The following is a 22,563-nucleotide window of genomic DNA, read 5'->3' on the forward strand; positions in this document are numbered from 1 at the left end:
TACATGGTTCTGATATTAGAGGCCTCTTCGTTTTCCCCATTATTCTCTCTTTTCTTTTTCTCTTGAGATTAGTTTTCCCCATTTTACTCAGCCTGGAAGTTCAGAGGTCATATGTCAGTACTGATCATACAAGACCTTTGACTTGATTTTTTTCTGACCTGGGACAGTTCATCCCTCCTCAAGCAGCCTGGTTCCCTCAGGCTCTTTCTCCCTCCTACCCAGTTCCTGGGGACTCACAATATTGATGCTGGTGTTAGTATGAAAACCCAGTTCACTAAACTGAACTGCAGCTCAAATTATCTAACAATTGTAGTTTCAGTGGCAGTAAGGATTACAGTTGTGTGCACCATACCCCATGTACCTTGAGGAATCTGCTTCTGAGAAAGGATAAACTTTCTTCTCACGCTTTTCATCTCATTAAACCCCAACCCTGGTGTCCTAAATATAAATTTACTTAAAGTTTTGGTTATGATTCATATCTAGGATCTCCCAAAAAAAGGAATAAAAGGATACAATAAGAAACAGGTAGAGTTCAGGCATTTTATTCCTACACACAAAAGAAATGTTAAGCAAAAAACAAACACAATAATAGAATGTCTTAAGATTCAGTAACTTAATATAGCTTTGTTACATTTTACTTGGAGAGGTTGATACGACTACTAATTAGGCATTTGACATTTTACCTTAGATTTAGACTGTTCCAAAAACTCCCAGTCCGTGTCTGTTGGTAAAACTGCCAGGCTCTCTTTTTAATGGCTGCCTCTGGTTTAGAAGCTTCCTTGGTCATTAATCATTTCCAGTCCAATGGGTGCTAAGCACTTCTAGAACTCTTGAATCTACAAAGTTGCCAACAGATCTAGAGACGTCTTCTTCAAGAATAAAGTTCAAATATGCAGGCATGGGTATGGGGGAAAAGCATGTCTCATGTCCTCATCCCCTCTTCACAAGGAATCAAGACAAAACATTCTATCTGCCACACCAGAGACAGAGAAAAAATGTTGAACCAGAAACTACCATGCCTTTCCCCCATCACTATCAAGAGGCACAGGAATGACAAAGAGACCAACAAACAGTTTGCTATCACAAAAAAACAAAAACAAAAACAAAAAAACAGTTTCTGAAAAACAGCTACCAATACTGGACCATCACATGACTGAAAGCAGATCCCAAAACTTTAACATGTATGACAAGAACCAGGATGGGCAATTTCAAATTCAATCCTTGAGATGGTACCAGTTCTGCTTGGATATTTGCCCTCCAGAGACTATTCTTCTCTGTCCAGTAAGAGTTCCCAAAGTAAATTATTTCTATTTTCCAACATGTTTTAGAAGAAAGGATACACATGATAGAGAGAAGAGGCAAGAGAGAAGAGTACAAAGATGAATGTATATGCTTTTGTTAATAAACCATTTAAAGTCCAAATCTTTTATTGTCTCTTTTCAAGTCTTGTCTCCTTCCTTGGGCCGGGTTAGCTTTCTTAGAGGCCTATCTGTCTCCTTGGTTCCAAGAGCTCCTGCCACTAGTCCTTTGCCTCTGCAAGCTTCTGCCTCTAGCTTCCTCCGAATGAGCTTCTAGTGGGCTTGTCCTTTAATGGATTTGTCCTCCTAGGCCCTGACAGCTCCTCCTTATATATGCTCTCTTAAAGGTGTGAATCTTGTGGAATTATAGTAAGTACTAAGTACATGTAAATTAGAGAATCATTATCTCATCCATCCCACTGATTTAGCACCTTGTAAGAATCCTAACACAAGGCCTTTTTAATAAACAATTCTGAGAAAGCATTATATCTCCCTCAAACTCCTATCTGCACCATTTCAATGATAAAGTAACTACCATTCTTAAAGACTAAACAAAGGATATTAGGAATGAAGGTAATCATGCTCCAGATTCTGGTCCTTCTTTGCTTCCACTTTCTCCCTTCTCCTTCCTCCTTTCCTCTCTTCCTTCTTTTTCCCCCCTCCTTTCTTCTTCTCTTTCCATGTCTGAAAAAGTAGAATAAAGCTACCCTCAGAGTAAAGAAAACTGAGTTCAAGTTCTACCTCTGAAACACCTGGCTGTTATCTTGGGCACATCATTTATCCTTTTATTACCCCAGATACTCTTAAGAATATAAAATGCAGAGCCAGTGCTATCTACTTTGGTAGAGGTTGTTCCTCACCCAGAACTCCCAAAATCTATGAAATCACAGTGGAATTCGCAAGAGCAAAATACACATTAACTTTAAGGATATCAGTGTGCCTGGATCCAAAGTGAAAGAGAAGGTACCCGGGAAAGAAACTGAAACCTGTTGATCTAGCTTGAATGCGTGAGAAAGAAAAAGCAGAAGTATCATAGGAATCAGAACCAAAGGAACCAGTGCTGATCAGGGGGTAACCGGGTAGCAAAGCAGATCCCGAACTGGCTTTGGACAGAGGACTTGAATTTTAATCTTGCTTTCGCCACTTGGACAGATCACTTCTCAGAGTCTGAGTTTCCTCCTGTACAAAATGAGGGAGTAAGACTACATGACCTTTAAGGTGCTTTTTAGCTCAAAATCTACCCACCTACGATCAGTTCTGATCACACCACTTTTTTTCGGGGAGATTGCAGTTGTGATTTCATTGACAAATGAAACAACAACAACAACAACAACAACAACAACAACAACAACAACAACAACAACAACAACAACTGAGTGTATGTGACAATACAATAGTAAGACTATGAGCTGGGATTCAAATCCAGGAATTAGAATCAGATATTTAGAGAAGGTATAGATCTTAGAAAGCCGTCTATCTAATCAACATTTACATAGCTCTTCAAAACAAAAATAACAGCAACTTCCCGAGGTAGATACCATTCTTATCCCAGTTTTATTGGTGCAGAATTCGAAGCTACAAACACTCTTGTATACTGCATCATACTGCCTCCTTTTAACCCAGCTATTCATTTTATTTTACAGAGGAGGAAACCGAAATGGTCATCATATTTAAAGCACTTTTTACTATTTCAGACATGGAAAATGGGAGGTAAAGCAGAGAATATAGTTGGTTTTCGTTTTTATTCCTATATTCTAGCAAAGCACCCCATCAGGACTGCAAGCTCCTGGTAGGCTAGCGAAGATCTAGTCCTGTCCTGTGGTTGATGCACAAAAGTTTGATTTGGGTTTGTAGGACAAAGCTGAGCGGGGAGGAGAAGGAGGAGGAGGAGGAAAATGAGGGCGTCTCCGGGAAGATTGAGGCCCGCCACCATTGGTCCCAGGACCTCCTCTGGGCCCCAGGGGCGAGGCCAGGGGTTGGAGATAGCAAGGGGTGGAAGAGGCGGGGTCCGGAGCTGGTCCCTCTTGGGCTCGGATAGTCGGGGCTAGTCGGGGACACAAACCACAGCAGCTGTTGGGAAGGGAGAGGAACCGGGGAAACCAGATAAGACGAAGTGGTTGAGCCCAAGTCCCTGCAGTGTCCCCGATCTTCACTCATACCCTCTTCCTCTCCTCACAAACGGTTTGCCCTCAAGTCCAAGAGCCGGAGAACACAGCGGAACCTGGTACCGCCGTCCGCGATGAGGGAGATCGTCCATATTCAGGCCGGACAGTGCGGGAATCAAATTGGCACTAAGGTGGGACTGTAGGGCTGCGCCCGGAGTGGGGGTGGGTTTGGAGCGGTGTGTGGAAAGTTGTCTGTGTTGGTGTGGGAGGCGCTTCTTAGAGGTTGCCTGCAGGAGTAGGAAGATGGGGTTGGGTGGTGCTAAGAATTGCTGTTGATTGAGTTTGGCCCAGGAGAGATGAATTAGCTCTGCGGATCCCTCTAAAACGACATCAATCTCTTGCCCTTCCGCAGCTCCGTGCACCCACACCCCGACTCCCTCTCCGCAGCTCCTCTTCTCCTGGGGTCCCATCCCATTACACTTCCCGCAGTCCTTTCCCTGCCCCACGCTGGTCATCCAAAGTCACACAAAACCCTACTCAGCCCGACCGCGTGTAACTGTAAAAAGAAGTCCGAGGCAATAGAGGAGACTGAGGGAAGGTAGGGGACAGCAGGGAGCCAAGAGCCCAAAATCCGGCACAGTCTACCCCGACATCCCTCGCCCCACTTTACCCCTCGTCCGCCATCCCCCATCCCCCATCCCGGTTTGGCCCATCCAGTCCCGTACTTTCCAGTCCACTCCCTCCCGGAGCGGAGAGGGAGCGGCTCAACGCTGAGCTTAGGCGCGCCAGGAATTCAACAGCTGCTATTCCACGTCCCCCCGCTCCTCAGCTTCTTCCCCACCCACCCACCCACGGATCCCCCCCAGCCCTCCCCTCCTGCCGGGTCAGAAGTACTTACTACCCGTCCCTCCCTGGGACTGTGAGAGAAAAGGAGGGGCGAGGCTGCCTGCACACTCCCGGGGGCTGGGGGATGGAGGGGGATCGGGTGGAGGGAGCAGGGATGGTTGGGTGGCAGAGCAGGAAGGGGTCCTGTCCCTCTAAGTGCTTACTTTCTCTCCCTCTCCTCTCCCCCAATCCTCTTTGTTCCTCTTTGCTCTTCCTCCTCCCTTCTCAAGTTTTGGGAAGTGATCAGCGATGAGCACGGGATTGACCCAGCGGGAGGCTACGTTGGTGACTCGGCGCTGCAGCTGGAGAGAATCAACGTCTACTACAATGAGTCATCTAGTGAGTTGTGCCCTGTGTTGTGCGCCAGGAAAGGGGTCAGGGACTGTCTCCTTCCATGCGCTAACTCTCCACCCTGCGAGGCTGGACCTGCTGGAGAGGCCAGCACTCTCCTCCAGGACATGGTTCCCTGGCGGTCAGCTTAGCTAGTCTGTCTGGGCAGGGTCCATCAGTTCCCTCCTTCAAGACCGCTCTTTTCAGTGAAGCAGAAGAAAGAGGTCCCGGAAGACAGTTATGTTTTCGGGAAAGTTACAATAGGAGTTGATGCTGCTCCTCCCCTTCAGAGGCGGGAAATCCGCTGTTAATTTAAATGAATTCCAACCAGCAAAGTTCAGCTGTCAGTTTTTTTCTTTCCTTCCATCTCTCTCCTATTCTCCCTCCGCCCTATGGCACTCCTCCCCAATCAAAAAAAAAAAAAAAAAAAAACCACCTTTTACGCATTTAGGAGAAAAATTATTGCAACTCTTGATTAAAAAGGAGTTTGTGTTATCAAACCTTTGGATCATTTATTTGGATTTCTGACTTCTCTTGCTGCCTGCCTTCTGAGTTTTTATTTCGTTTTTCTGTTTGTGCCTTCAAGGGCAAGGACAGTTAAATTCTAATCTGTCAATTTTGCTGCTAAAACTATGATAATTAGTCTTTATGGGGAAGTAAGTTAATAGTGGGGGGTAAAGGTTAAAATTTTAGATTATTGGTGGATTTCAGTTCTCTAAGAACTGAATGGTTATAATTGGTTTTCCAGAGACTTAGGTCATCTTGAATTGTGTGTCTAGGGAGTGTTAAAATCATTTCTGTCCACATTTTACAGCAGAAGCAGCTATCCTCTCATTGGGTAGATGGAAACAGTTTCTTTCTTGTCCAATTGGAATGAAACGACTCCATCCAAATGAAAGCAATCGGCAGGAAGGCAGAAGGCTACATGACTTTAATTGGAATTTTAAAGAGCCTATTTTGGGAACCAACACCAGTAAGACTGAACTTTTTTAGAGGACAGAAATTGGCCAAAAAAACAAAAGAGCATCAAATCAGTTACCAAAAAAAAAAAAAAAAAAAAAAAAAGGTTATTTTCCATGGAACTAAAAATGGAAAACTTTCCTTTGAAACAAGGAAGTCATAGCTGGCTCATAGCAGCCTCTCCAAATGAGATCCAACTGCCAGGTTACATCCCAAGCAGCTGTCAAGCTTAATAGAATTAACAAGTGGGAATTTAGCTTCTGCCTTGAAGAGAACCTTAGAAAATATCATGATGGGATGGGTTTTATTTCTTTTGCAGCCCAGAAGTATGTCCCAAGGGCCATCCTCGTGGACTTGGAACCAGGAACCATGGACAGTGTGAGATCTGGGCCTTTTGGTCAGCTCTTCCGGCCTGACAATTTCATCTTTGGTATGTATGCTCCTGTCCAGTTTTCTCTTGTCACTGGGTGACCATCATCAATATCACTTTAGGCTTTTGTGTCTTTCCTTCTCCACCTGCAAAATGGGAACTAGGCAGTTGGGAGGAGAATGATGTGCCTCATTTTCAAACTCATGAGGAACAAGAAAAATGAGGTACTACATAAATATGAACTTTAAACTCTACAGAAACAGAAAACATTCTTGTCTAAAAAACCAAATTGTACACTAATGTTAATACCTCTTAAAATATGCCTGATGAAAAAAAGTGTTTCTCATTCATTCATTCCTTTATTCATTTATAAATTCCTTCAACAAATGCTGCTTACATAATTGTCCCAATAAATCCATAGGCATTTATTGAACTCCTACCACAATCTAGTCCCTAAGCTAGTATAACAAAGGATAGCATAGCACTAGGGATACAAAAACTTTTAAGATGTGGACCTCTTCTCCAGGAATTGCAGTCCTGTAGGGGAGATAAGACACATACATATGAAAAGATAGATAGCAATCATAAGGAAGTACAAGATGAAATCTTGACAAAAAGAGATTCTATGAAGACAAAGATACTTTCAGACTACTGTGTTCATAGTTTCACAGAGCAATGGATTGAGCAGTCCTTAAAGAATGGGGAGTAACTTAAAGAAAAAGGGAGATCATTCTAAGCATGAATAAAGGCTTAGAAAGCAAAGAATGTTTTATTTCTTTTAAGTTCTCTCAGAAGTAGGTTACTGCCTCAGGAATCTGAGAGTAAAAAAGATTTAGTGAGATGGAATTGAGAGCATCTCTTCTCTACCCTGTGTTCTATCCCTATATTTGAATCAGTGTGGTCCATTAATTTTAGTGACCTTCTGTGGCTGTTCCAGAAATTGATTTAAAGTGCAAATCATGTAAAAAAATTTTTTTTAAAATTTACTGCAGAAAAGAATTTACATTAAAGACCATAAAAGTTAAAGTGTTAAACACATGCTCACAATTAGATAAAATATTCTCAGAAGCTCCACTAATTAAATTGGTGTTGGGGAAATGGAGTGAATAAGGAATATGCCAGTCTATGGGAGTGTTGGGGAGGAGGGGCAAGGTGGCACCTAAAATGAGCCACACTGAATATTGATGCTCTGTCCAAATCCTGGGTGTACACTACAATATCTAAACATCAAGTTAGGTATGCTGTCATGGAGAAGAGGGGAGACCCCCACCACCACAACCCATTGCATTACCATTCCTAAGGCTGTAAGACTAGATAGTGAACTGCTACTACTTAGTTGTACAGGGTTATGTTTGCAAAAACTAGAACACAGACCAAATTTCTCAGCTTGTCTGGCTTTCCTCTCTAAATAGTAAATAAGCTGATGATATTAGGAAAGCAGATATCCCAGCCTACAAAACTATACTTGGCAGGAGAAGAAACCTCAAGGATCATATTTTTTGACCTCCATCACTTTATAAATGAGGAAAGTGAAAAAACTAATTTGCTGAAGGTCATACAGTTGTTATAAACATATAATTATATATATAGATAGATGTATGTATATGAGACTTGAATCAAGAGTTTCTAGGTCCAATACCAATAATCTTTCCACTATCCCCAGAGATAATGGCTCAGGTGTGGAGCAGGATCTATATGAAATGTGGGCAATGAGTAACTGTGATGGGTCTAACAAAGCCATGTGCCCCACTATCCCAGTTCCAGGACCACTGCAATAAGTCCTGGAAAGACATAGTTGGCCAAAAGAGGGAGTGATTTGGGTGGGACTCGTGTCTGAGTTTGACTTCAGGTACTATAGCTCTTCTCTTTGTAAAAGAGATGTTACCAAGCTGAACCTTCACTAAACCTTGCCTCTAAGTTTGTAGGTCTATCTTTAGGGACCTCCCATTATCTTTATGACAACACAGAGATCATAAAGATGTCCATCCTTCTTTTTCTCCCCCCACTGAGAAAATATTGAATAAGACTGGTTACAGTGTCCTTACAGGAAATATGCAGAAGAAATGGCCCAAGTTCAAGGGGAATTCTCTCTTAAGGAAAACTAATGAAGTTTGGGTTTTAGTTTCTTTTAAACAGCAGCAAAATTCCCACTACTTTAGGGAGATGTCAGTTTTATAGAATAAAAAATATCTATTGTATCCAACTCCAATTTCAAATCTGACCCATACCCAGGGAAAGGAGCATTAGAAAGATATCTACTACTCAAGTATTACTAGTGTAACCAGTACCAAATGACTCTATCTCTACTTTTCTCCACCATAAAATTAGAGAAATGAACTAGATGATTTCTAAGGGTCCTTCCTATTATAACATTTATAATCCTATAAGCTCATTTAGTAGCTGAATATCAGCTTAACAATGTCAATAATAGCCTTTTTGCCAGGAAAACAACAACAAAAAACAAAACTCAGATTTCCTTCTCTGGGAGGGAAATTTTGTGAACTCATCTTCTTGGTTTCCCCTGTCATATGAGCTTCTGCCTTTTAATTCTGTAATATGTAGGAGAATAATAATCACTGACATTTTTCTGTAGCATTTTAAAGTCTGCAAGGCATCTTATTACATAGCTTATCTCATGTGAACTAAGGACTATAGATATTATTATCTTCATTTTTCAGATAAGGAAACTTAAATCTCAAATAGGTTGTTAAAAGAAATGGGTATCCTTCCAGGCTTTTGCCACTTACTATTTGTATAGTTTTCACGTTATGCCCCAACTCATCATTGTTTGGGTCCTGATTGGGTGAGAGTGTTTGTAAATAAAAATTATTTCTGTTTTGGTCAGAATCCTGAGGGTTTTACCCTTCCAAATTTATTTATTTAGATTTTTGAAGAGTCTTTGCCTCAATTGCTATGGAGCCTTAATCACTGAATTTAGGGTTAGAATGTGGCTTCAATCCAACAGATCTATTGAAGACTTTAACTTTTTAAGCCTTTTTAAGGCCAAATTCTCCCACTGTATCCAGGGCTATCTCTCATCACCCTGATCTCTATCTGCCCACTGAACTCAGATGGCTCTGGGTGATATTGCACAGCTCTCCCTAACTTAAATTCAATTCACTTGCATCTCATGGCATTCCCTCCCAGATATCATGGTCCTCTTCGAGAATGAAGGATAAACAACAACAAATATGTGATTGAACAGAATTCTTTCTTACATTTCTGGATCTGTTTCTTCATATGTAAAATTAGGGGAATGGACTAACTGGCCTTTGGAGTCCTTTTTAGCTCTACATCTATGATCTTATGAAGTGACCTGAAGTCCTTTTTAGCTTTACATCTATGATCTTACAAGGGGACTTGTTAATGGTTTCTTCTATAGTAAATATCAAAGGCAAGAATCAAACCCAATCTTTTTCACTAAACTATGTAGTCTTTCTGAGAATGACTACCTTACATTTATTTAGCTCTTTTTCAGTTTTTGAAGCATTTTAGCATGAGAAAACGCCTATGTTCCTTGCAATAACCCCATTTAGTAAGCAGAACATGCATATTTTTTGTCATTTTTAAGATGAGGAAAAAAAGGATTATTTTTTTGCCCTTTTGTATCCCTAGTATTTATCAGAGTACCTGGGGCACAGACGGCACTTAATAAATATTTACTGATTGAGTGAAACAAAGAAAGATGAAATAATTTGCATCAAGTCATATAGCTAACAAGTGGTCCAGCTGTCATACTCACTCAAGTCATATCATACATTTAGAGCTACAAGTTCCTGTTTGAAGACATGCAATCTAACTTCTTCACTTTACAGGTGAGTAAATGGAGGCCTAGAGGAATAAATAATTATGCTAAATCAAAGGGATAGTAATAAAATAGCTGGCATTTAGATGGTCTCCAGTATAAAGAACTGGAATGAAAAGAAATGAGCAATACATGTGTGTTTGAATTGGAACTGAAAGGTCAGATATTCCCAGTGAAAACCAGAAATGGCTATCTGAGTAGCTGTAGTACTGAAATCAGCTGCTTTTAAACCAGGGGCTTTTAACCTTTTTTTGTGTCATGAACTCCTCAGGCAGTCTAGTGAAGTGTGTGGATCTCTTCCCAGATAATGGTGAGGTTTTTCTTTCTTTCTTTTTTTTTTTATTATAGCTTTTTATTTACAAGATATATGCGTAGGTAATTTTTCACCATTGACAGTTGCAAATCCTTTTGTTCCAACTTTTTCCCTCCTTCCCCCCACCCCTTGTCCCAGATGGCAGGTTGACCAATACATGTTAAATATGTTAAAGTATAAGTTAAATATAATATATGTATACATGTCCAAACAGTTAATTTGCTGTATAAAAACAGTCGGACTTTGAAATAGTGTACAATTAGCCTGTGAAGGAAATAAAAAAATATAGGCGGACAAAAATAGAGAGATTGGGAATTCTATGTAGTGGTTCATAGTCATCTCCCAGAGTTCTTTCGCAGGGTGTAGCTGGTTCAGTTCATTACTGCTCTATTGGAACCAAATGGTTCATCTCATTGTTGAGGATGGCCAGGTCCATCAGAATTGATATATCAATATATATTGTTGATCAATATTGATGTAGTATTGTTGTTAGTCCTGCTCATTTCACTCAGCATCAGTTCATGTAAGTTTCTCCAGGCCTTTCTGAAATCATCCTGCTGGTCATTTCTTACAGAACAATGTTATTCCATAATATTCATATACCACAATTTATTCAGCCATTCTCCAACTGATGGGCATCCACTCAATTTCCAGTTTCTGGCCACTACAAACACGGCTGCCACAAACATTCTTGCACAAAACAGGTCCCTTTCCCTTCTTTAAAATCTCTTTGGGATATAAACCCAGTAGTAACACTGCTGGATCAAAGGGTATGCACAGTTTGATAACTTTTTGAGCATAGTTCCAAATTGCTCTCCAGAATGGCTGGATGTATTCACTATTCCACCAACAATGTATTAGTGTCCCTGTTTTCCCACATCCCCTCCAACATTCTGCATTATCTTTCCCTGTCATTCTAGCCAATCTGACAGGTGAGTAGTGGTATCTCAGAGTTGTCTTAATTTGCATTTCTCTGATTAATAATGATTTGGAGCATTTTTTCATATGGCTAGAATACTTTCAATTTCTTCATATGAGAACTGTCTGTTCATATCCTTGGAATGGTGAGGTTTTAAAAAAAATAATCGAAGGAAATGCTAAATTTTAGTTTGAGGTTAATGAAAATAAAAAAATTTAATTTTTTCCCATCTAAATTCACAGACCTCCTGAAATCTATAGGGATCAATGGATCCTAGGTTATGAACCCCTGATTTAGAATAGAAGAGATATTTCTATTTAGTGGTCACTAAGAACAGATAATTAGTTTGGTGGAAGCTCCTTAGTCTTGCCTCCCACCCATCTGTGACTTCCAACAGAATGGATACAAATCAATAATATGTAAATTGATTTGATCTGTTTTAACTTGTTATAAAGTATATTTTGTAAAAGCCTTCACCTGAATTGGGAAGCATTTATAAATAATGAGGCTTAATAAAGGAAGAGGAATGCAGTCTTTTGGTAGGAAAAATGAATTAAATCCCATTTTTCCTGACTAGCAAGTCAAACCATTTGATTTCTACTTAGGTTATAGCTATGAAGGCAATCTGTGGGAAGATATCTCAATGGGTCAAATGGGTCATATGCATGTTATAGAAAAAAGAGCAGTTGAAAGATGGAATTTATTTTTTCTCATTTGTAACTTTTTCTCCAGTTTCCAACCTGGCAAACCCGCATATTAGAAAACTTACACAGTGCAATGGTAACTTCAGAGAGATTTGAACAGGACATAAATCAAAGGGTGTGTCCTTTGTCAGGGAAAGACAGCTCAGGGGTATCTGTTGAGGCTTGACTGAAGCTTGGTAAATTACAGACTCACTTTCTATAGTCAGGAGTCACTGACTTAAATGTCACAACACATTATTATCGGTGATGTTCATTTCATAAGCCCCAAATATTTAACTAGGAGCTTCAGTTGCTATGAAACTGTTGCAAAATATTCAGAAGTCTCTAGCTTCCTTCTTTTTCCAAGAACCCAGAAAGCTTCAGAACTAATCAATCTACTATAAATATTTAGGCACCATAGCAAATGGTATAAACTCAGGAAAAGGGAACAGTTGTTTGGAGTCAGCTCTCTTAGTTCACTGAAGAAGCAATTTCAGACTTGATTTATTTTTGTTTTATGTTTCTCTAAAATAAGCTGTATGTTTTCATACTCACTTTTTTGTTATTTTAATGGAGGAATGCATGCCCACTTTTTAAAAAGTACCTATAGTAATGTTATCTTTCTTGTAAGAAGACCTAATCCTTATTCATTGATCAAAGGGGAAGCATAACTGATTTTCTGAGTCTTGTAGATTCAATAGCATTTCCATAGAATAGAAGGGAGGGAGGAAAACTAGAAAGCAAGAAAGGAGAGAGACAGAGAGAGACAGAGACAGAGGGAGAGGAAGAGAGGGAGAGGAAGAGAGGGAGAGAGGGAGAGAGGGAGAGGGAGAGAGGGAGAGGGAGAGAGGGAGAGGGAGAGAGAGAGGGAGAGAGGGAGAGGGAGAGAGAGAGGGACAGAGGGAGAGGGTGCAGAAGAAGGAGAAGGATAAGAAATGATAGCTGTTATTTATACTGTTCCACAGCTGTGCAGGAAGTACAGTGATTTCTGTATCCTGCGGAGGGAACAATCATATCCTAGACTATGCTTACAGTCAGGGGAAAACGGAACAAGGAAATGGCTCACTTGAAACAATTGAAATGGTCAGAATTATAACATGCTCTGATTCCTCATAAGGAGAATGGAAGCATGGGTTTATGGGTCTGCTTTGGCCTTATCTAAACCTTTCTTGATAAATATCAGGTGCTGTTGTGTAAAATGGTCATTGTGCCTATTTCTCCAGAGGAAATCTGGGCCAAAAGCAACTGGAAGGAAAAATAGAATTTACTCCCAAGGTGGATAAAAGATTGAACATCCCTAGAGTTCTTACCAACAGGTATAGCTACCAAGTATGGCATATATATATACTAGAAAGAAATCTGTTGCATCCCTAGAAACAAATCACTGATGATTTAAATGCTTTTGTTGTTGTTATTGTTTTTATCAGAGTTAGGAAAAGAATTCAATAGTTGAAGTGTTTTGTTTTTCCCCCGTACCTATTTCTTCAGTTTTCAGAAATAATAAAAAATTTAAGCTTTCATTCAGCAAGTAGTTAATAGGCTCCATGATGCGACCAGTACTGGACTAAATGCTGGGAAAGAATCTGGCTGTCTCAGATGTCAAGAAACTTATAATTTAGTGGGAAGAGAAAGAACTACAGAGGAGGACTATGGGATAATACAGAGGTATCAAACACTCAAGAAGGCTCAAACTAGAGTAAAAAATAATTGAGGAATATTTATCAAATAAATATATCAGTATGTAACCTGCAGGGATCTTCATATATATTTTTTGTTGTTGTTTTTAGTCACGTCTGACTCTGACCCTATTTGGAGTTTTCTTGGCAAAGATACTAGAGTGGTTTGCCATTTCCTTCTCCAACTCATTTTACAGATAAAACTGAGGCAAACAGGGTTAAGTGATTTGCCCAGAAACATACAGCTAATAAATGCCTGAGACTGGATTTGAACTCAGGTTTTCTTAACTCTAGACCCAGTGCTCTATCCATGCATTATGTACCTGCTCTATATAAATGAATTTTGTTAGTCTTTTTTTTTTTTCAGTCACATTCAAATCTTTGTGACCCCATTTGGGGATCTCTTGACAAAGATACTGGGGAGATTTGTCATTTCCTTCTGCAGTCCATTTTACAAGTTAGGAAACTGAGGCAGAATTGAATGACTTGTCCAGGATCACACAGCTAGTGTTTTGAGACCAGATTTGAACTCAGGAAGAGGAGCCTTCCTAACTCTAAGTTTGTCACTCTCTATACAATGAGCTATATGTGGTTTAGTGGCCCCCATTTCTATTTGAATTTGATATGACCAATGTGGTATATATTATACAAGGGGACCTGGAATCAGGAAGACCTGAGTTCAAATCCCATTTAAGTCACTATCTCTAAATCTCAGTTTTCTCATATATAAAATGAAAAGGCTGGACTCCATGGCCTCTAGGAATCAATTTGGTTCTAGAATCTGTGATGCTGACTTGTCTTAGTGTAGAGTACTGGTATACCAGAGATTTGATGTGTGTGTGTGTAAGTATACACATACATATATTACATATATACATATACACACATATGTATAGCTTCATGATTTTTTATTTTGTTCCTACTCATCAGATACATATGTGTATATATATATACATACATACATACATACACATATATGTATAACTTGGTGGTTTTTAAAATTTTGTACCTACTCATTAAATACAAACATTTTAATATATAAAAATTGGAAGGAGAATGTATTAAGAATTGGACTTAGTTAATATACAGAAGGGAATGTCAGATTAGGATACATATGTAAACTATTAAGTCTTAGCTCATGGAGTTATAGAAAAACATAAAAAAAATTATTATATAGTCTTAAAGCAAGGTAGTAATAAAATTGCCCCTTGTTTGTACCCTTCTACCATTTTCTTCATGTACAGAAAATGTTTCCTTGCTTTTATTTTTTTCATATTTATCACCATCACCAATTTGATTTTTAGTTTTTTAATCACCTCAGTTTGTGAATCATGAATTGTCATAATTGGTGAAACCCAGATAAAGCAGCTTGTCCTATTAGGTAGCTGGTTTCAAACCAGTAAAAATGAATAATGATTAAATCAGTGGAAGTCTTTGCCTAGATAACATCAAGTGAGCCTACCTTTGTATGGCAGGCATTACACAAATAAAATCACATTTGGATTATTTCAGGGCAGAATCTGTATCTGAGAACTGAAAAGCTTGAGAATTCTTAACTCTTTCCTTTTTAAAAAAGTCTTCCTCTTCTTATCCCAACTTTCCCAGCTTTATGGTTTGGCTTCATATTTTCTCTCTTCATCTGTGGGAAGGTCTGCTAGCCAAAAGTCTAGGACATCCTTTGCCATGACTCAGTATGGTTTTGGAAGTTGTAGAATTTTGATATCACTCAGCCTATGATTTGTAGGTAGAGAATAGTTTGTTCCAGTCATTATCTGCAAAGTATTTGAAAGCTGCCAATTAGAGATGTTCTGGGAACAGATGAAGTTTCTCTTTTTGTGAGTTTTAGTGGTCTGAAAGTTCAGTGCAAGTAAATAGTGGAATGAGACAGCTAGGTGGTACAGTAGGATAAAGCACTGGGTTTAGAGTCAAGAATACCTGAATTCAAATTTGATCTCGGATACTTACTACCTGGGTAGGTCATTTAACCTCTTTCTCAAGTTTCCTCATCTGTAAAATGGATATAATAATGGCAACTCCCTCCCAGGATTGCTTTGTGGATCAAATGAGATATCTGTAAAGTACTTTACACAGTACTTGGCACATAAGCACTCTAAATGTACTGACATTATTAAAAAAAACTAAAGTGGTATCGGGTATAGTATCCAAAATGAGATGAGATAGTTGTTATTGTTTCTTTAATTACATGATAGTAGTCAGTGTTTATACTGTTAACTATTCTTAATTTACATAGTATCAATTCATATGCCATGTTTATATATTTCTTTGAATTCTTCACATTTGTTACTTATAGGGTATTTTCTATCATTTTCACATCCCATAATTTAGCCTATCCATTTCTCAATCAATGAAAATTTGAGTTTGTTTCTAGTTTACTAATATAAATAGTACTGCTAGGAAAATATACCCACAAAAGCATCAGGGAATAATGAAAAGAAAGCCATGCTTGAAACCAAGACGACAAGGATTTGAATTCTGCCCTCTGACACATAATGACTGTGTGACCTCTTGGCAAGTCATTTAACTTCTCAAATTCAAAAAGAAATATCACATTCAAATGTAGAAAACCACAAGTTAATATTATTTATGTGGTATTTTAAATTTATTTTAAAAAGTTTCCATTTACATTTTAACCTGGTCACAAAAGTCACAAAATTTGTCACTTCTTCTCTACTTAATTAAAACCATAAGTTGCAATAACTTATCTTGGTAGAGGGACTCCTACATCATGTAAATCATGGCTCCATATCCAGATATATCTATATCTATATCTATATATCTCCACATATATGTGTTTACTGCCAATACCTCCTTAATAGTATTGAAACCTAATCAACGATTATTTATTAAGTGCATAATAAATACACTAGGGATACAAAGAAAGGCAAAAAATATAGTCCTTGCTCTCAAAAAGATTATACATACAAATGTGTAATGGGAGATACACATGCAAACAAATATATAAGATAGATATATATATACATATTATAAATGAGAAGGAAACTTAAAGGGAAGGCACTAGCAATGGGAAGTCATGGCATGAGGATAGGGAAGGCCTCTTGCAGAAAGTGAGTCTTGAAGGAATAGATACTCGGGAGAAAATTCCAAGCATGGGAGATAATCAGTGAAAAGTTATAGAATCAGGAGATGGAGTGTCACATTCAAGAAGGCCTATGTTGCTGTATTATAAAGTATATCAAGGGAAGCAAAGTGTCAGAAAAAGTAGGAAGGGGAAAGTGAGAGACTTTAAATGCTAAACAGAGGATTGTATATTGGAGAAGTTTTATATATAGTGTGCCAAAGCCAAGCCTATATTTAAGAAATTTACAGATTGGTATATGGAAGAAATTTATAGTAGGCAGACCCAGCAGAAGACTATTGTAATAGTTCAGGTATGAAGTGATAAGGATCTGCACTAGGATAGTGACTGTATGAATGGTGAGAGTGAGGATACACTTGAGAGATGCGAAGGTAGAAATGACAAGATCTGGCAACAGATTGCACATGTGGAGTAGAAACAAAAGAGTTGAGAATGACATGAAAGTATGTAGATTTGGGTGATGTGAGGATGGTACTCTCAACAGTAATATGAAAATTCAGAAGATGAGAGGTGTGGGAAAGAAGAAAATGGATTTTGTTTTGAACATGTTAAGTTTTGAGATGTCTAGAAGACATCCCAGTTTGAGATGTTCAAAAGGCAGTTACTGGTAATGTGAGACTGGAACTGAGGAGAAAAATTAAGGTTGGGTATATAGTTTTGTAAGTTATCTTCATAGAGATGATAATTGAACCCATGAATGCTGATGTGATAATCAAGTGAAATTGTAGGAGAAAAATAATCATGGGTAATAATCATGGTTTAGCAAAGAAGACTGGTCAGACAGACAAGAGAAGAACCAGGAGATGGCAATATCTTGCAAACTTAGAGAAGAGAATATCAAGAAGGTGATTAACAATATCAAATGTGGCTCTTTTCAGCAATGAGGTGATTCAGGCCAATTCCAATAGACTTGTGATGGAGAGAGCCAACTGCATCTAAAAAAAGGATGTGGGAACTGAATGTGGATCACAGCATATTATTTTCACCTTTTTTGTTGTTTGCTTGCTTTTTGTTTTCCTTCTCATTTTCTTTCCTTTTTGATCTTTCTTTTGCAGCAAGATAAATGTGGAAATATGTTTTTTTTTATATTTTAATGTTTTTTTTTTTTTTATTTAATAGCCTTTTATTTACAGGATATATGCATGGGCAACTTTACAGCATTCACAACTGCCAAACCTCTTGTTCCAATTTTTCACCTCTTACCCCCCCCCCCTCTCCCCTAGATGGCAGGATGACCAGTAGATGTTAAATATATTAAAATATAAATTAAATACACAATAAGTATACATGACCAAAACATTATTTTGCTGTACAAAAAGAATCAGACTCTGAAATATTGTACAATTAGCTTGTGAAGGAAATCAAAAATGCAGGTGTGCATAAATATAGGGATTGGGAATTCAATGTAATGGTTTTTAGTCATCTCCCAGAGTTCTTTTCTGGGCATAGCTGGTTCAGTTCATTACTGCTCCATTGGAAATGATTTGGTTGATCTCGTTGCTGAGGATGGCCTGGTCCATCAGAACTGGTCATCATATAGTATTGTTGTTGAAGTATATAATGATCTCCTGGTCCTGCTCATTTCACTCAGCATCAGTTCGAATGTGGAAATATGTTTAGAAGAATTGTACCTATTTAACATATATTGGATTATTTGCCATCTAGGGAAGGGGGGAGGGGGAAGTAAAGAAGAAAAAATTTGGAACACAAGGTTTTGCAAGGGTGAATGTTGAAAACTTATTTTGCATATATATTTTGAAAATAAAAATCTATTTTTTAAAAAAAACGTCAGAAGCTGAAGTCAAATATAAGGACTGGGAAAAAAGAAAGTTGTTAGTTGGCAGTTAAAAGATCTTTAGTAACTTTGGAGACAATTTCAGTTGAAGTCAGAAGACAGACTGAAGAGGGTTTAGAATGAAGAGCAGAAAAAGTGGAGGCACTAAGTAGAGATGGCTTTCTCAGTTAAGCCATAAAAGGGAAGAGAAATAGGATAATAGGGATCATCAGAAAAATTAAAGTTTGGGTTTTTTTAAGGACAGGAGAGATATGGACATGTTTGTAGGAATGAGGAAAGCAGTCAGTTAATAGGAAGAAAGTGAAAATTAGCTAGAAAATGAAGATGGTAGTGGGACATGTTGAAGAAGAGATGAAGCAAGATCAAGGGTGAATGCATATGAATTTGCCTTTGAAAGGACCACTTTTTCATGAGATAATGGGAAAGACATCAAAGTAATATAAGATGAAAAGGGGAAAAGAGGAAGTTCTCAATGAATGACTTTTTTAAGTGAAGTATTAAGGAGAAACCTTTAACTGAGAAGGTTGGGGGAGGGGGTGCTTAAGGTTAAATAAAAAGTTTTGCCACGCCTGGTACAGTGAGATAGTGAATCAACTAAGGAAGTATTAAGGATAGCCTTGCTGCAAAAAAGGCCCGGTTGAGATTATTTATCTACAGTGTTTAGGAGTATCTGTCATATAGAAGGTGCTTAATAAATAAATACTGATTTGATGACTTGTAATGAACTCAGTAGAATGTTAATAGAAGCAAAAATCACAGTGGGAATGATCCAAAATTGGGGTTTGGCAGAACATGAAAGGAAAAAGGGTAAGAAGGTAAGTTCATGTAACCATTATCCTGAAAAGCAACATCTATGGAGATTTGGCCTGATAACTTCTTCTGTGAATACTGCAGCCACAGCTACTAAAGACTCAAAAAAACAGAAAAAAAAAATTCTGCCCATCAAAATCTTTGGTGCTGTCAAATGGTTCAATATTAGAAAGTAAAGTTTTGTATACAGAGATGATTTTTAAAAAAATGTTTGCTTTGCTGCTGTACCTTAAGAATCATAAGGATCTTGTAACTTAAATTTTGTTACATTGTTAGAACCTAGACTTCAGTTTTCTGACTCCAAGATGAGTCTTTTCCTCATCAAACCATACCATCCTTCACTAACTGTGCTTTTCTCCCCTCCCCTTAACATATGGCTGCAGCTTAAAATATTAGCTAAAATATTTTTGCTAAGCTTTAAGAACTTCAGGCTAAAAATAACAACTTTATGTTAACATTTTACCTATATATTAGTATTCTTTTTAGAAAATTAATTTAAAGTGAATAATTCTGAAAGACTTTGATCAGTGCAAAAATTAACATGATTCTGGAGGATAAAGAATTCTGCCCACCCACCACCTCCTAACAGAAGTGATGGACTAAATATGCAGAATGAGATGATACAGGAAATTGTTTTGGATAACTATGTTTTTTTTCTTCAAGTAGAAAAGAAGTAGGAGAGAAAAAATGTTAGTGTAAACATTTGTTAATTTAAAACATGTAATTTTTAAAGCATTTTATTTTTAAAATATATAGTTTTCAACATTCATCTTGCAAAACCTTTCTCTCAACATATATTAAACATGTGTAATTCTATACATATTTCCACAATTATCATCCTACACAAGAAAAATCAGATCAAAAAGGAAACAAAAGGAAAAAAGAAAAAAAAACAATTAAAGAAGGTGAAAATATTATGTTGTGATATACATTCAGTCCCCACAGTCTTCTTTCTGGATGCAGATGGCTTTCTCCATCTCGTCTATTGGAATTGGCCTTAATCATCTCATTGTTGAAAAGAGCCATGAAAACATGTAATTGTTAAAAAGTTATTAAGTTAAAAAAATTAATTCAAATGTACGGTGGTGTTTTTTTTTAAAGGTTGTTTTATACTTAAATGCAAATTTATTACATTTTTAGATCAGCACTCTACTAAAGTCCTAGTTGTGATGCCTTGTCACAGCAGTGAAATGTCTTGGTTCTCAGATGCTGTGCCAGGGAAGCACAAGCTGAAGTAAAGCTCATTTTTCACAAGTTGGAATACTTAAGAGCGTAGGCCCAAGGATGGCCTACTGGTTGATGTTCAGAGAGGCTAATCATAGAAATTGAGTGCAAGGAAATCAATTTTTTGGTGACAGAATCATCTACTAAATCTAGAATGGTCATAGTCCGACAGAATCATGGATCTTTGACGTATTAGTACAAATTTTTTTTATCGTGAAATACTTTTTTCTCCAAGATCAAAACAAAAGTCACAAGAAAACAGGATACGATAGAAATTTGCTTCACAGGAAACTTTTTAGGAATAAATATCTTTCAAGTGAAACTCAATCTGTTTAAAAAAGGTAGATTCACATCATCAGTCAAAAAACAATCAAAAAATATTTTTTCCAAATCCCTGAATGCTTCAGAGGAAATACAATAACTGTAAATTAATTTCATTTGTTAAACTTGTCTCTCAAATCCAACTGGAAGCTCTCTGAGGGCAAGTAGCACAGGATAGAATTCTTTGATAATTGTCAATGTCCGGCAGAATACCATATACCTTGAGTACGTACTTTATGAGTTGAATGTGTGTACAAGTTTTTAAATTTTGTAACTCGGGCTACAGGGAAAGAAGAGTTCCGTAATTTTTTTTTTGATTAGACCTCCTCACACCACATGCATCTTTCTTTTGTTTTACTGCAGGACAAACTGGTGCAGGAAACAACTGGGCAAAGGGACATTACACTGAAGGAGCAGAGCTAGTCGATTCAGTGCTTGATGTGGTGAGGAAAGAATGTGAACACTGCGACTGTCTGCAAGGATTTCAGCTCACGCACTCCCTGGGAGGAGGAACAGGATCTGGTATGGGAACATTGCTCATTAGCAAAATCCGAGAGGAGTATCCAGATAGAATCATGAATACCTTTAGTGTCATGCCTTCACCCAAAGTGTCTGATACTGTGGTGGAGCCTTATAATGCTACTCTGTCAGTCCACCAGCTGGTTGAAAACACAGATGAAACTTACTGCATTGACAATGAGGCTTTGTATGATATCTGCTTCCGTACCCTGAAGCTTACCACCCCAACTTATGGAGACCTTAACCACCTGGTGTCTGCAACCATGAGTGGAGTGACCACCTCACTGCGCTTCCCAGGGCAGCTCAATGCCGATCTCCGCAAATTGGCAGTCAACATGGTCCCTTTTCCACGCCTCCATTTCTTCATGCCAGGCTTTGCTCCTTTAACAGCTAGAGGCAGCCAGCAGTACCGAGCCCTCACAGTGCCAGAACTCACTCAGCAGATGTTTGATGCTAAGAACATGATGGCTGCTTGTGACCCAAGACATGGACGGTATCTCACTGTTGCCACTGTCTTCCGAGGCCCAATGTCCATGAAGGAAGTGGACGAACAGATGTTGGCCATCCAGAACAAGAATAGCAGCTATTTTGTGGAGTGGATCCCTAATAATGTCAAGGTAGCTGTATGTGACATCCCTCCTCGTGGTCTTAAGATGGCCTCCACATTTATTGGCAACAGCACTGCAATTCAGGAGCTCTTCAAACGTATCTCTGAGCAATTCTCTGCCATGTTCCGCCGGAAGGCTTTCCTTCATTGGTTTACAGGAGAGGGAATGGATGAAATGGAGTTTACAGAAGCAGAAAGCAATATGAATGATCTGGTGTCAGAATACCAGCAATATCAAGAAGCTACAGCCAATGATGGAGAGGAAACTTTTGAAGATGATGAGGAAGAAATCAATGAATAAAGAAAAAATTCTCTATCACATTAAAATAAAAATGAAAGCTTAATAAAATCCCTTTAAATGTATAAACTGTCTTCAATTTAGTCTTTTGAACATGGCAGATAATTGACATAAAAGGTAATTGGAAAATGATAATTTTTTTTCTTTTTATCACTTTGTGGAAAAAATGGGCTTCACATTATTATATTATACTTAATATGCAATATAAATCTTAGAAAATCTATTCATAATAAAAGAGGAACATTATTATATCTTGTTTTTGTTTTGGGAAGAGGAGAATGCCAAATACTATTTTAACAGAGACAAATTTAGAGAAAAAAAAATAATAATCATGTTAATAGTTATGTTTTTTTATGACAACTATAGTAAGGGTGTGTGATTGTACTTCCATTTTTCCTTGGGGTTGTGCAAATGCTAGTCTCAGTCACTGGAGAAATAAGCTGAAAGGGAGAAACCAACAGAGAATCTTGGTGCTATTTTTGGTAACTTCCATGTTTCAGCAAAGCTTGACAGTAGTTTTAGGATAA

General features: G+C 38.1%; 1 protein-coding gene across 1 annotated transcript; it reads left to right on the plus strand.

The window, feature by feature from the left end:
* The first annotated feature begins 3,134 nt into the window (after positions 1-3,134).
* On the plus strand, positions 3,135-22,101 carry TUBB6 (tubulin beta 6 class V). The gene is made up of 4 exons (XM_003760069.4): positions 3,135-3,594; positions 4,519-4,627; positions 5,898-6,008; positions 20,976-22,101. The coding sequence occupies exons 1-4, from the start codon at positions 3,538-3,540 to the stop codon at positions 22,037-22,039; spliced, it is 1,341 nt and encodes a 446-aa protein (XP_003760117.1). The 5' UTR covers positions 3,135-3,537; the 3' UTR covers positions 22,040-22,101.
* The last annotated feature ends 462 nt before the right edge of the window (positions 22,102-22,563 follow it).

Source organism: Sarcophilus harrisii, chromosome 1, assembly GCF_902635505.1.
Source record: "Sarcophilus harrisii chromosome 1, mSarHar1.11, whole genome shotgun sequence".
Lineage (NCBI taxonomy): Eukaryota > Metazoa > Chordata > Mammalia > Dasyuromorphia > Dasyuridae > Sarcophilus > Sarcophilus harrisii.

Excerpts from the sequence above, each read along its gene's own strand:
- TUBB6 (XM_003760069.4), top strand. The coding sequence starts at position 3,538 with ATGAGGGAGATCGTCCATATTCAGGCCGGACAGTGCGGGAATCAAATT. Across the intron at positions 3,595-4,518 it reads GGAATCAAATTGGCACTAAG|TTTTGGGAAGTGATCAGCGA; the intron begins GTGGGACTGTAG and ends TCCCTTCTCAAG. Across the intron at positions 4,628-5,897 it reads CTACTACAATGAGTCATCTA|CCCAGAAGTATGTCCCAAGG; the intron begins GTGAGTTGTGCC and ends TTTCTTTTGCAG.